The sequence below is a fragment of the Schistocerca cancellata genome, chromosome 3, assembly GCF_023864275.1.
Source record: "Schistocerca cancellata isolate TAMUIC-IGC-003103 chromosome 3, iqSchCanc2.1, whole genome shotgun sequence".
NCBI lineage: Eukaryota > Metazoa > Arthropoda > Insecta > Orthoptera > Acrididae > Schistocerca > Schistocerca cancellata.
In genome coordinates, this window is record NC_064628.1 from 80,524,117 (window position 1) to 80,540,268 (window position 16,152).

Here is a 16,152-nt window from a genome sequence, read left to right on the forward strand (position 1 = left end):
ATTCAGTGCGTAGTGTGCGGTACCCTCTTACGCGAACTAGCTCACTCCGGGAGTGTTTAAAAACAGCTACCCCTACTTGCAGGAGGCCTTTGCCCTCAATGGGACAGAACAGGCTATTTTCGTGCAATTTTCATTCCATCATTCACGGTAGATTGCGAGGAGGGGATTTCCGCTATGGGCTATGATCCACTACACTACAGTTATCATACGAATGCTGAAGAAACCTTTATCTTTATCGCATCAGCGACAATGTACCCGGAACGTCTCTCTTCCCCGCATCTGCTAGCAGACAACTAACAGATGTTATGAATTGGGCTCCAACCACAGGAACAACAGAGATTTTGGAGTAGTACCGGTCGCTACCATGGGCGAACGATATACTGCGCGTTTGACGACGACGCTTGACGTTCAGCGGACCAAGTGATGTGAAGGGGGGCGAGGAGCTGATATTTCTGTTACATTCGTCTCGTGTAGCATTATAAAAAAAGGAAACACCTTGTAATAAAATAAATCTATACTTTATGGCTGTACTGTGAAGTCTAATTGATAGCTTCCCATTTCCTTTTAACTTAATCCATAAGAAGGCTGTTGTATCGCCGTTATCTGCAAAGCTGATATCGGTATGGCATACACAAGATCTCACTAATGTATAATATGAGTTACTCGAGCAAGCCAAAATACCGTTTGGAAACTTCAAACGTGCACACATCGCACCCGCTACTCTAATACTTCCAGAGTCTGTAATAAAAGAGACACATGGATAGGCGTTGAAGCTTTGTTGAAAAGACTCACTCGTATGGCTGCACCACTTCGTACTGCAGTAACAGTATAAACGAAGCATTTGTTTTGTATATTCTTTTCATTAAGAGCCACGCTTCTATTCAGTCAGTTATCAAAAACACTGACAGTATGACAAAGGACGAGGGGCGGTGGATCGCAATTGGGAATTAATGGGAGTGGCTTACTAGTTCCGACGCACGCCTTACAACAAAGAGAAAGACCCGAAATCTTCATCGGAACCATCGGATTGGAATCATGTTAATTTATTTCTGGGGCATCTCCTTCGTTGACAATGTTGTCTCAGTCAAAAATTAAAATGTGTATAAGTGAAGAACTAAGAAATGAGATGCCTGTATGTGGTACTGAACGACGGTTTTGCAAACATTTGGTGCCACGTACGTCTGAAATCCTGTCAAGGACTTGGAGAATCGATACAAAGCAGAATCTATGTTGCATTCTATTTGAAAAGTGGAACACGACGCCATTAAACAGGAGGCCATGATGTTCTGGCTCTTTGGTGAAAATTTATAGCGTTTTCCGAAAACTTTGATAAAAATAACAGATACACATAACAGGGACATTAGTAATTAATAACATATACTCCTCCTCTATTTACGACAGTCTACCAAAGCTGGTGTAACTTTACAGTTCCACGACTGTAAAAATCATGTGGCTTTAAGGCGAGGAACTCGTCAATCCGTGGTAGGAGTTCGTTTTCATCTGGAAAGATTTTACATGAAGGCTGTCTGATGTAGAGCGGAAAAGGTGTAAATCCGAGGGCGCAAGATCACGGGAATAAGGTGAATGCTAAATGGCTTACCAAACGAACTCCTATGTAGTATTTTGTATCAGTCTAGAAAAATGCGGGAGGGTGTTATTGTAGAGTTGCAGCAAATCCCGCAGACCTACTCATCGTTTTTCTGGATTACGTCTGCAAGATGTCTCAGTTGCTGACAATAAATGTCAGCAGTGATTGCTACACATGAGAGAAGACTGAGCGAGGTGGTGCAGTGATTAGCACCGCTGGCTTTCTTATAAAATGAATTATGTGGTGGCACTCAACTACGCATCCACAGAGTTGAAATACTAAAAGTTATGGCTAGTTTCTTTGTCTATGGTCTGGGATACGTAGTTGCCGCATTACAATCCAATTACTGCTGAGTCTACACATGGATCGAATGGTCGAAGGTTCCTATCACTCGGCAACTGCGAAAGTAACGTACAAATTTATAGATGAAAGATTGCAATTAAATAAAATCTACAGGTACCATCTTAACGGCTTTAAATGATGAGTACGATAGTAGAAGTAGCTTTGAGAATGCTGTGTATTTCTGCAAAACACTTATTGGTGTCGGTGGTCCAGCAATTAAATAAAATATAAGTTGAATAACAGGGAAACAATAGATTCCTACTTCAAATAATTTGTTATGAACAACAACATAGTTCGCGAGATATTCACCCCTAAACTCGTACTTTGACTTCACCGCAGAAGCAACGGAAATCTCACAAGTTCACAAGCCGGCACTCTGAAGTATTTCTATCTCCCGCTACCACGCGCAAACCGCTCCACAGTCTCCAAGTCTTTCCTGCGACCGTACGTCGCGCCTTCTCGTCCAGCACTTTCCATGTCCAGTGCCGTACTCTCCCTCGCTCCGAACTCTCCTGAACTTCAATGTGTCCTCTCTGGAAACGATGCTCCTCCCCTACCTCCACACATCTCTGTTAGTAACGAGCACTGTGTTTGGCTAGAGCGCTCCCTCCATATCTCCAACATATTGAAACACACACGAAATACTGGATTTACATTTAGATAACTTGAAATTAAATAAATATTCCTACGGCTGGACCATAAACACGCTCTAACACATTATTAAATACATAAACAAATTAAATACAAATTAAATAGACATATATCAAAGTGCCTCCCCCCCCCCATTAACCATGGACCTTGCCGTTGGTGGGGAGGCTTGCGTGCCTCAGCGATACAGATAGCCGTACCGTAGGTGCTACCACAACGGAGGGGTATCTGTTGAGAGGCCAGACAAACGTGTGGTTCCTGACGAGGGGCAGCAGACTTTTCAGTAGTTGGAGGGGCAACAGTCTGGATGATTGACTGATCTGGCCCTGTAACGCTAACCAAAACGGCCTTGAAGTTTCGATACTGCGAACGGCTGAAAGCAAGGGGAAACTACAGCCGTATTTTTCCCAAGGGCATGCAGCTTTACTGTATGATGGCGTCATCTTGGGTAAAATATTCCGGAGGTAAAATAATCCCCCATTAGGATCTCCGAGCGGGAACTACGCAAGAGGACATCGTTATCAGGAGAAAGAAAACTGGCATTCTACGGATCGGAGCGTGGAAAGTCAGATCCCTTAATCTGGCAGGTAGGTTACAAAATTTAAAAAGGGAAATGGATAGGTTAATGTTAGATGTAGTGGGAATTAGTGGAGTTCGGTGGCAGGAGGAACAAGACTTTTGGTCAGGTGAATACAGGGTTATAAATACAAAATCAAATAGGGGTAATGCAGGAGTAGGTTTAATAATGAATAAAAAAATAGGAGTGCGGGTAACCTACTACAAACAGCATAGTGAACGCATTATTCTGGCCAAGATAGACACGAAGCCCACAGCTACTACAGTAGCACAAGTTTATATGCCAACTAGCTCTGCAGATGATGAAGAAGTTGATGAAATGCGTGATGAGATAAAAGAAATTATTCAGGTAGTGAAGGAAGATGAAAATTTAATAGTCATGGGTGACTGGAATTCGACAGTAGGAAAAGGAAGAGAAGGAAACATAGTAGGTGAATTTGGATTGGGGCTAAGAATTGAAAGAGGAAGCCGCCTGGTAGAATTTTGCACAGAGCATAACTTAATCATAGCTAACACTTGGTTCAAAAATCATGAAAGAAGGTTGTATACATGGAAGAACCCTGGAGATACCAAAAGGTTTCAGATAGATTATACATATAATGGTAAGACAGAGATTTAGGAACCAGATTTTAAATTGTAAGACATTTTCAGGGGCAGATGTGGACTCTGACCACAATCTATTGGTTATGTAGATTAAAACTGAAGAAACTGCAAAAAGGTGGGATTTTAAGGAGATGGGACCTAGATAAACTGAAAGAACCAGAGGTTGTACAGAGTTTCAGGGAGAGCATAAGGGAACAATTGACAGGAATGGGGGAAAGAAATACAGTAGAAGATGAATGGGTAACTTTGAGGAATGAAATAGTGAAGTGTAGGCAGCAGTGGATCAAGTAGGTAAAAAGACGAGGACTAGTTGAAATCCTTGGGTAACAGAAGAGATACTGAATTTAACTGATGAAAAGAGAAAATACAAAAATGCAGTAAGTGAAGCAGGCAAAAAGGAATACAAACGTCCCAAAAAGGTGACCAACAGGTAGTGCAAAATGGCTAAGCAGGGATGGCTAGAGGGCAAATGTAAGGATGTACAGGCTTATCTCACGAGGGGTAAGATAGATACTGCCTACAGGAAAATTAAAGAGACTTTGGAGAAAAGAGAACCACTTGCATGAATATCAAGAGCTCAGAGGGAAACCCAGTTCTAAGCAAAGAAGGGAAAGCAGAAAGGTGGAAGGAGTAAATAGAGGGTCTATACAGGGGCGATGTTCTTGAGGACAATATTTTGGAAATGGAAGAGGAGGTACATGAAGATGAAATGAGAGATACGATACTGCGTGAAGAGTTTGACAGGCGCACTGAAAGACCTGAGTCGAAACAAGGCCCCGGTAGTAGACAACATTCCATTAGAACTACTGACGGCCTTGAGAGAGCCAGTCCTGATAAAGTCTGGTGAGCAAGATGTATGAGACAGGTGAAATACCCTCACACTTCAAGAATAATATAATAATTCCAATTCCAAAGAATGCAGGTGTTGACAGATGTGAAAATTACAGAACTATCAGTTTAATAAGTCACCGATGCAAAATACGAACGCGAATTCTTTACAGACGAATGGAAAAACTGGTAGAAGGCGATCTCGGTGAAGATCAGTTTGGATTCCGTAGAAATATTGGAACACGTGAGGCAATACTGACCCTACGACGTATATTAGAAGAAAGATTAAGGAAAGGCAGACCAACGTTTCTGGCATTTGTAGACTCAGAGAAAGCTTTTGACAATGTTGATTGGAATACTCTCTTTCAAATTCTGAAGGTGGCAGGGGTAAAATACATGGAGCGAAAGGCTATTTGCAATTTGTACAGAAATCAGGTGGCAGTTATAAGAGTCGAGGGACATGAAAGGAAAGCAGGGGTTGGGAAGGGAGTGAGACAGGGTTGTAGCCTCTCCCCGATGCTATTCAATCTGTATATTGAGCAGGCAATAAAGGAAACAAAAGAAAAATTCGGAGTAGGTATTAAAATCCACGGAGAAGAAATAAAAACCTTGAGGTTCGCCGATGACATTGTAATTCTGTCAGAGACAGCAAAGGTCTTGGAAGAGCAGTTGAACGGAATGGACAGTGTCTTGAAAGTAGGGTATAAAATGAACATCAACAAAAGCAAAACGAGGATAATGGAATGTAGTAGAATTAAGTCGGGTGGTTCTGAGGGAATTAGATTAGGAAATGAGACTCTTAAAGTAGTAAAGGATTTTTGCTATTTGGGGAGCAAAATAACTGATGATGGTCGAAGTAGAGAGGATATAAAATGTAGAAGTAGAGTGAAAGCAGTGTAGTACTGTATAGTTTCAAGTACAGCAAAGTAGAATGTACTCCTCGGGCGCACGTAGCTGATCTATGTAGTGTGCCCTTAGAATGTGTCAGCTTGTCCTTTCATGCAAGTACAAGTTGTGAACAACAAATAGTAGTGGAGATTCAAAGTGCTGTGATGACTATGTGAAGTATAGCCTTATACCTGATTTGAGAATCAGCACAAACAAAATTTTTATACTAAATCTACCCTCTCGCACAAAAACTGTTTTTCTAAAGCATAACAGCGTTTATCTTGAAAAATTCAAGATATGGAAATCGAAACATCTTATGTCGATGACAGATGTGGACGGTGGGCACTGTTTTGATGGTAAAGGTGACATTCAGCTTCTCTAGCTGTTCATTAAACTGTGCCATTTGAACTACAAGTCGAATGATACTGTCGAGTTCCCTTTACGTGTGACCATTATATGGGGCTCCTACAAGTAATTTACAACCTAACAGTTTATTGATTCCTTTTTTTCTCTTAAACTAACATATTAACCGCTGTATCATTGTTCAATCTGCAATTTATGAAAGCAAATAAGTAAACAAACATATTTTGTGAATTGTAATATTCTATTTTGTATTTATTCCTCCAGTATCTTAATAATCTATGCTTTGGAATTACAATAGCGAGCTATTTTCATTGTTGACAGTACTAAAAACAAAGTAAATCTAATACAAGAACGTGTGCAAATGAATAGATACTTCTTACAGCTACTAAATGAAAACAAATGTTCACGTAGAACTATGTAAATAGACTGTAAATGATGATGTAGCTGCACAAAAAGAGAACCGAATATGCTATAGTTACCTTATACTTAATTAGTTACTTCCTACCTTACGTAATAAATTGCAATCTAACATTTCTGAAACGGTTCTCTAGTCCTTGATTGTAACATCTTGCTAATTGTTCCGCACTAATTTAATCGTGGCTGACAAGGAATCCGGTCAGGACTTATTTGTGAAGAGCGAAAGGTCGAAGTGAGAGCGTGCTAGCTAGCAGTGGGTCGCGGTTGTTGAGACTGTGAACTCATGTTCAGATCGGGCTGTCGTGGTTTTTCTCGTTAAGCCTAAGCCACCTTTAGTAAATACTGAGATGGGTCCCTATAAAAGCCCATTTTCACTTTTACCTCTTCAGTTCTTGTCCAATCCATGTTACTGCTAGACTCGTCATATCCAGCCATTAAACTCTATTCTTTCTCTCTTCCTTTTATCTGTCCACTTATTTAGTTTTTTGCTCTCAGGCGCCGGCCGAAGTGGCCGTGCTGTTCTAGGCGCTGCAGTCTGGAACCGCGAGACCGCTACGGTCGCAGGTTCGAATCCTGCCTCGGGCATGGATGTGTGTGATGTCCTTAGGTTAGTTAGGTTTAACTAGTTCTAAGTTCTAGGGGACTAATGACCTCAGAAGTTGAGTCCCATAGTGCTCAGAGCCATTTTGCTTTGAGGCTGTTACTTTTAAGATCTACATATATAAAGTAACGTATTTCTGATCCGTGTGTAACAGGGTAGTTCACATTAATCGAAATACGTTACGTTAACGTGGTGGACTAGGTACGAATGGAAGGCTCCAACAAACCTCAGAGGCGAAAGCGAGTCTCTTCCTCTCTCCGCCGCTGATTCCTTTGATTCGACCTGGGATTCCAATAATCACGTCCTGGCAGGCGCTCAGTGAAAACTGTGAACAGAAATTAGACGTACTGAACAAATTTCTAATGAGACGTGGACTGTGATAATGGCATAACACACACACACACACACACACACACACACACACACACACACACACACAAACACACAGACACGTACTCACTTACACACTTACCACTCTGCCTTTAAATTTCTATTGATCCTTTAAAACACGTACTGGGGATCTGCAATGCCACCTATCTTATTTCTTACTTAAGGAACAGATATAATGTAATTACGGTTCCAAAAATCTGTTGAGTCAGATTGTTTTATACTGCATATGACTTGTTGTCTGACGTAATTTTCAGATTGTTTTTCTTTACTGTAGAGCAATGATTATGTTACAGCTTATTTGACAGATTTACCAGCAATAGTGTATGGTTATTTCATTTTATTTTATTGGCTTATAGCATACAAACCTTTTAGCCATCACAATTTAAAGGTATTGATACACATAGATGTAGCAAGGTAACATTTGTTCTTTTTCATTCGTAAAGATACAAATGACAATTAACCATTCTGTTGTTCATTAATTTCTTTAGCTAAGTTTAATGGTCACAATTCCGTTTAAATTTTTAAGTCTTCTTTAGCTATAAATGTGGACATGGCGTGGTAGATCCTCCTCGTTATGTCTATGAGAACTGGTATCGTGCAAAGCGCCTGGTAGTGACCAAGTCTTAAGAGCTGCTATAGAAATTTGACTCTGCCTTTCTCATAGCGTCTACATTGAAATAAGATGTGATTCATATCACAAATTGTTTCTTCTTCACACTGACTGTAGGATGTCTCCATTCACCGATTCTATGTAAATCGGCTGGGAAGGATCCATGACTGAGATGCATTCTCACGATGAATGTTACAATTTTCGTTGAATGTTTCGACTTCGTAGATCATGGCTGTCTTGGTATGAATAACTGTATACGTGCAAAGATTTTACCTCTTGTATGTTGACATTCATTGCATTCTTTCTATCACGAGAGAAGTGCTTGTTCTTTTAATGTTAGGAGTCATTCTGTGTATGGGAGTTTAATGTCCATAGGTCTTCCCCTGCTAATCACATCTCTAGCTAGTTGATCGACTTTATCATTGTATAGAATACCAGAATGTGATTTGACCCATACAGTTTCTACAGTTTGACCACTCTTCTTAGCTTGCTGATAATGATCCACAATGTCGAAAGTGTATTTATTAGTTCTTCTGTCCCAGTTCCTGTAACTTATTGCATCCAGAACGCTTTGACAGGCTACGACTCTTACTGTATAGGGCATTTTGAGAGATCTTGCGAATTTGATTGCCTCTATAATAGCGAGAGTTTCAGCTAGAAACATTAAAGCGTCACCTCGTAGTAGAAACTTTCTTTCTTTTCAGATTCTGGACAGAACAAAGCGCATCCGGTATCATTTCCCGTCGCCATTTTTGAGTCATCTGTATAGAGTTGAAAATATCCTGGCCTTTTTTCAGCCAAGTATGATGTAGGTGAAAGTTGCTCATATCCTTTCTCTTTGCTGGAACAGTCGACTTATATTAGAGGGATATTGTGACAAGAGCTGTTTTACTCATTTAGAAACCTTTGGAAAAACTTTGGTGTGTCTTGTTTCGTAGACATTTCCAGTGTTCGTACCGACTGGGGGTATAAAACTGCTGTTTCCTCACATTTGTATTATTCCCGATTTGAGAGAGCGTTCCACACTCAGTTATCGGTGGATGTTTAGTGTCTGCTATTCGCTGTAAGATATAACGATCACACAGCAATGTTCTGCGAATATTTAACGGCATTCCTGATGATCCCCGGTGATATGGATTAGTGGGACAAGAATGCATAGCTACGAAACAGATGCATAAGCTTCTGTATTGCAGTTTATCCAGCAACACTAAAGTGCGCGTCATTTATGTTGGCGGCCGAGTTTAGGTTCGTTCTGCGCATCTGACGTCACAAAACGCAGTCAGCCAATGAACAGAGAACGACGTTGCCAGATCTCGACTGCAGTGCATAGCATAGACGAGTGTCTTCAGTTTTAGAAACGTTCAGTCATAAATAAAGTAATAGAACAAAAGCAATGTCTTGACAGCAGACTTCCTTTCATAGAAAGTTTGGAAAATGCATTCTTTATACCAATTGCTTCATATTCTATTAATTACTTAAACCATCAAGCAATAAGACTCCTAATTCAGGCGATAGCAACGAAAGGTGCTTGTAGCAATTTCACGAACCGCTTCTTCGCAATAAAGAACAGCGGTAATTGTTTATTTCCTATTGTACTTCGCCGAAGCGTGAGTAATTCATAGTCATACTGACAGTGTTTGTCAGTAGTTTGTGTGATGTGTTATAGTCCTCATGGCGTTCTGTCGTCAGACGAGCTGTGTTAGCATAACGGTTAAGGTGTCGGGCTTCAAAGCGAAAGCTTATGAGTTCCGCCGGCACGGTAACTCAGCGCGTTCGGTCAGAGGGTTAGCTGCCCTCTGTAATAAAAAAAACTGAGTTAATGGAACAACGACGAACTGAAACGGATGTCTTGCGACGTCCGCCCTGAGCAGATACAACGAACGAAAACGAACAAAATGAGAAAAAAAAAATTAGTTCAAACCTTGCGCACTGCTTAATATTTTCATTATTTAAAAACAATATCGAAGTGCCTTACTTCACGAATTATGTTCGTTTGAATGCAATTTTTTTTAAATTTCTAGTGCTTTGTCTCTTCATTAACCCTTTCGCTGCTGCAGACACGTGCTCCCCGCATTCCGCGCTGTGCGCGATTTTGTCATCACTGCACTGCTCGCCTGTGCAGACACATGGTGTTCCCACTGCTTTGACACACTTATCATTCGATTTCACAAAAACTATTTGGCCCAAAAATTTGATTTTTACACGTCTTCTTGACTGATACCTTCCCCCCCATAAATGACTTAATTTTGTTTCGATGTTCAACGCAGTTATTATGCAGCATTGCATGTAGTTATTTTATATGAAATTTAGGTATCTTGTCCACATTTCATTCTCAACATCGTGGCAACTAAAATCGACCATACGGAAAGTATACTCTGTGGACTTTTACCTCTGCAAACTCTTCAAAATTTCGTGCAATGGTTTACTATATTTGATGCTGCATAATAACTGCGTTGAACATCGAAACAAAATTAAGTCATTTATGGGGGGAAGGTATCAGTCAAGAATACATGTAAAAATCTAATTTTTTAGCCAAATAGTTTTTGTGGAATCGAATGATAAGAGTGTCAAAGCAGTCGGAACACGAAGTGTCTGCACAGGCGAGCAGCGCAGTGACAAAATTGCACACAGCGCGGAATGCAGGAAGCACGTCTTTGTAGCAGTGAAAGGGTTAATGCGGCCATAGTGGCTTTACTTCATGAACTGCGCGCTCCCCCCTAAACGTAAGCTTGCGAACTATGCTATACTATGGCGCTGCTTCTATTGGCGCGTGCGTCGTGTGCAACTGGCAGCGCAGCAATTTCCCGCGTCTGGGCGGGCATGCGCGAGCCGCCAAGATAAAAGAATTGAACGCTAGATACCTCTAACAGCATTGCTGCATCTCTTGCACCCTAGTTACACGGGAACGTACCAACGTACCAACCATACTGATTCGATGACAGTATCTGATTTGATTCCAACCAACATTCCAAAAGATTTTTTACCAGGCGCTCTAAGGTTTTCCCGATACAGGAAGGTAGAACAATATGTCTGAGTGACTTGGCCTGCTCTTCATATTGAAGTGGTTTCGGTATAGATACCACGATTTGAGTTGTCCCACCTTTTATTACTATGTCCTTCATCCATAATTGGTTAAATATCTGTAACAGTTTTCTGAGTGCTACCTCTGGGAGATTTCTTATCATCGGCTAGTGTGTACTGTCCTTACCCAGCTTGGATGTCACCCTCTTTTTCAATGCCCTTCATCAGTTCTCAGTAAGAAACTGGAACCACAAGCTGGTGACTGTGATTCCAATGCTCCGGGGGGGCGAAAGGTTGCTTGGCTATGGAAGCTGGTGAGAGTGAATTCCAAAGTCTCCTAGCCATGCGTCACTTAATAGCTAACGCGTTGTGGAGTTCTTGCTTTTGAAAAATCTTAATTTCTTACAAATGTCAGTGGCACTACCATTGTTATTTACAGATTCACATAAACTTTTCTATGTACTCTTTTTACAGTCTTTTAAACACCTTCGATCTTACGCTGCTATTTTCTGATATCCAATGTACCATTCTACATTTTGTTGCTTACAGATTTTACTGTACGTAAATTTGCGCTGTGCTACGGCTCTACAGCACTCTGGTCTCTACCAATCTGAGGGACGTTGCTTGAGAGCTATGACTTCCTTTGGATTCGAACGAAAGTTGATGTAGCGTCTTCAGTACTTGAAATTAACTGTTGTTAGGTGTCTTTTGGAGCTAAGAAATTAGTGAAATATTGAAACTTTGCCTGGATGTAGCAGTGTACTTCGGTCAGTCAGCTTACTTGATTTTCCACCTACGGGCAATAATCTGATCCAGTAAAATATTTCCTATTTTACGCGAAGCTGGTTTGTAAATGGTGCCAATGATTAATGCGCCGTTAGGAGAATAAATTACAATAGCCACTTCTGAAATTTTCCCGGCGTATTTCTTCTTCTAATAATTTCCGGGTATGCAGCCGGATCCCGTCGACATTCTGCCACGATATTTCGGCCCAGAGACGTCCGGCCATCATCAGGTGAGTACACAACTACTGAAGAGCCCAGGTGCAGTCGCGGTATTTATGCCGAATCTCGCGCATGTGAAATGTACTGGCATCCTACAGCGCATGCGTCAGGTGTTGACATGCGCATGTCTTTCTATTTCCAAGAAAGACATCGTGCTATTTCCGGGCATACCAGATAGCGACAATGCTTCGCAAACTACCTCTGGAGTGCCTTTCACAGCCCGCCGTGTAGCTGGAATGTTCCAGGCAGTGGTAGATGAGGTCAGAACGAACTGCAAACGATCATATATTGAACAATCTTTATCAGTGGGCGCAGTCGCTGGGAAGCCTAACTACGAAGTGGTGGCTTTTTTTTCATGTTATTTATGTTTACTATCTTCGATGGTGTCTTCATTCTGTTTTAGTTTTCCAGGCTTGATTAACTATGACTGTTCGCACATTGATATCTATATTAACAAAAATAAAAAAATGATAAAAAATAAAAATAAAAAACAATAAAAAAATTTAAAAAATACCTTCCGCACCTACTAGAAATACCCTTCCTCCATTCCTTTCATCGTGTTTTTGTGGGTTGATGCACACACGCTAGTCCCGTACAGTGTAGTTTCTTCACATTTTCGATGGGAGTTGGTTACATGTAGTTAGGAGCCAACGCCTGAAGAGGTAAGAGTTCATTTTTGTTTGACAGTGACACAAGTGGCGGTGCCCCGTAGGGATGGCTATGATTAAAAAAACGGGTGTAGGGATAGCAAAAAAAAAGTGGTCAGCGCGACAGAATGTCAATTCTAAGGGCCTGGGTTCGATTCCCGGCTGAGTCGGAGATTTTCTCCGTTCAGGGACTGGGTGCTAATCATCATCATTTCCTCCCCATCGACGCGCAAGTCGCCGAGGTGGCGTCAAATCGAAAGACTTGCACCAGGCGAACGGTACCCGACGGGAGGCCCTAGCCACACGACATTTCATTTCATTTACATGTGTTGCTCGTAAAGTGGGCAACAGCGATCAGTGGCGACGTGGTTTCCGTTGCAATTAAATCACTTGCGATCTCCGGGACGTAAGCACTGCGAGGTTTCATCAGCTCCAGCTCATTTGGCACAGACAGCGGTACTACGACACTGCGAACTTAGACAGGAATATCTAAGGGAATTGTGACATTGCAAAACGGACGACATACGGTTCAACAGGGCATCAGATAAATTACAAATATACAGTCTGGGGATGTTTCTGAGATTTAAGCGTTACAGCACACTTCTGTGTGAGAGCTCTTTACTCTACATTTTTATTACTTTTTTCGTGACCATTCAGACGTCAGAATACTAAAAATTCCCACTTTATTTCTGCAAGGATGTCCTCGTGGGATAACGGAATAACAACATCATGGCTAGCTCCCCACCTCTTTGTTAGGAAATTAGAGACATAAGCCTCTACATTTTTCTGTCGAAATCGTAAATGTTTTGCTAACTGTCCAGCTTTTGTCTCAATTTTATATCTGTTTCTCCCAATAACTAAGATACAAACAATTTCATGTCTTAAGTTGTTACTTTCTGTAAACAAATTTTTACGGAGGGCCTTCAGATGAGCCGGCCGTTGTGACCGAGCGGTTCTAGGCGATCCAGTCTGGAACCGCGCGACCGCTACGGTCGAAAGTTCGAATTCTGCCTAGGGCATGGATGTGTGTGATGTCCTTAGGTTAGTTAGGTTTAAGTAGTTCTCAGTTCTAGGGGACTGATGACCTCAGATGTTAAGTCGCATAGTGCTCAGATCCATTTGAAGCATTTGAGCCTTCGGGTGTAATTTTCCTACATTACCATCTCCTCTCTCGACAAAGACGCCATAGGGACCCATGTCTATTGGTTGATATGCATGATCTTTACTAGCGTATTTCCTGTTGCTAATATGCGGTTATTTTCTGTAGCAGCAACCAATGTGGTTACTGAATTGTTCAGTAAACACATTGGTTCCTGCTACAGGAAATAACCTACTACTAATAGAGACTTTCGGGAAGTAGGCTACCCACTACCATTCCTAAATCCTGTATTTAACTTCATGTTTGTCTCTAAGACTATAGTTTCCACTGTTTATGCGACATTATCAATATCTACCGTTTCTACATCCCCTTCAACATTCCTACTGCGCTTTTCGTTACCTTTGCCTTCTTCGATGCATTTGCGTCCGGAGCTGTTACCTGTTGGCGTGACGGTGATAGGCGTCTTGCCTTTTGTCGTTCGACATTGTTTCTCAGACACTGAGGTGAGATATCCAAACATTAATAATGCTGATCCACCACCATCTGATAGTTCTGAGGACAACGATCTTCAGAGCACATTTCGATGGTACCCATTTGCCGGCGTTGTGGCAGAGCAGTTCTAGGCGCTTCAGTCCGGAACCGCCCTGCTGCTACGATCGGAGGTTCGAATCCTGCCTCGGGCATGGATGTGTGTGATGTCCTTAGGTTAGTTAGGTTTAAGTAGTTCTAAGTCTAGGGGACTGATGGCCTCAGATGTTAAGTCCCATAGTGCTCAGACCCATTTGAACCATTTGCTACCCAATTGATGCTATTCTGTAATTACTACTATTGAAGAAAGTTGCATCAAGACTGTTTCGATGTCGTGACACGTATGCAAAGCTATAGCCAACCTTTGGCCTGTGTCGACTGGGATCTCATTTTTATTCGTCATTATTTTCCATTTTAAAACATAGCTGTTGAGAGAAATCACCCAGCGACGATATTTTAACACTTATTGCTAACGATTTGTCAGTAAAATATCCAGAAGATTCACTAAGAACGTTTGGTAACAGTTCCACCAAACATATGTTGGAATCGGAGCACAAGGCTCAACTGCCAGCAACTAATATTTCGTTATCTGTCGTTACCTGCTTTGTCGAGAAGTTTTATTTTTTTTTTTACTGCAGGCACACAGTTTAAAGTCTAACTGTTAATAATGAATCATTCTGTCTCAATATTTTTTCAATATTGTTCGATATTGTTGTCAATATTTCGTTGTTAACCAAAGATTTACAACTAGTTTTGTTTATCACGCTGTAATTTCGGTAATCTTTGTTAGTGTTATCGTTGGTGGTCCTGTGTAATCACTGGCTGTTTCGCAATATTTTGTATCTCTGTCTGTTTCCTTGATTGACAATGTCAATACAATTTTTAATGGATTTTATGTATTCTAGGTCGATTTGCCCATTAAGTATTTTTAGCGGGTAGTTCTGTTTCCGTAAACAAATTTGATGAGCAATTTGATCTCAAAAACAAAAAATACATCAAAACCTTTATTGAATTATATCAATCAAAAAAGAGGATATAGACACAAAATATTATGGAGCAACCGGAGATTACACAGGACTACCAATGGTACCACTAACAAAAATCACCGAAATGACGGCAAGATAAACAAAACCAACCGTAAATACACAATATCGCTGGTACATCGGTCAAATAAGCTGTCACATAATTAATAGTCTACAGAAAAGGAAGACAATTTGGAAATTATATCGGATAAAAAGTCATGTTTAGTACAAATAATTGTTATTACTCACAGAACCAAGATGTTATTGTTGTTGTTGTGGTCTTCAGTCCTGAGACTGGTTTGATGCAGCTCTCCTTGCTACTGTATCCTGTGCAAGCTTCTTCATCTCCCAGTACTTACTGCAGCCTACATCCTACTGAATCTGCTTAGTGTATTCAGCTCTTGGTGTCCCTCTACAATTTTTACCCTCCACGCTGCCCTCCAATACTAAATTGGTGATCCCTCGATGTCTCAGAACATGTCCTACCAACTGATCCCTTCTGCTAGTCAAGTTGTGCCACAAGCTCCTCTTCTCCCCAATCCAATTCAATACTTCCTCATGTGTTACGTGATCTATCCATCTTATCTTCAGCATTCTTCTGTAGCACCACATTTCGAAAGCTTCTATTCTCTTCTTGTCTAAACTATGCACAATTTTCTTCCAAACAAGCCGACGCTAGGTATTTGTGGAATAGGGCAATATAACGAATAAAAACGAGTTTTGGAATCGTAATTACATAACAACATGAAAATAGATGCAGTCTACCCAAAATACTATAGATTAAGGGACAGAATCGCATACAGTACGAATTATGTAATTAACTTAAAATCAGCGGGAAATTTCACTACAACCAATGGCCTGTTTCAAGGCTACCCTGTAAAAAACGTTTTGTACAGTAAATGTGCCATGTTGGTGCCACGATGTAAATAAGCGTCGCTGAACTACATTGCACTCGAAGCACCGTTTCACCCACCCCA

At 41.0% G+C, this 16,152-nt stretch overlaps 1 protein-coding gene across 1 annotated transcript in view; it reads right to left on the reverse strand.

Moving 5' to 3' along the window:
- LOC126176127 (protein white-like) overlaps positions 1-16,152 on the reverse strand; it is a 297,207-nt gene that overhangs the window by 212,360 nt on the left and 68,695 nt on the right. The window contains exon 4 of the mRNA XM_049923264.1: positions 7,081-7,179. Within this exon, the coding sequence (XP_049779221.1) occupies positions 7,081-7,179 (99 nt within the window). The remainder of the gene's footprint in view (positions 1-7,080; positions 7,180-16,152) is intronic.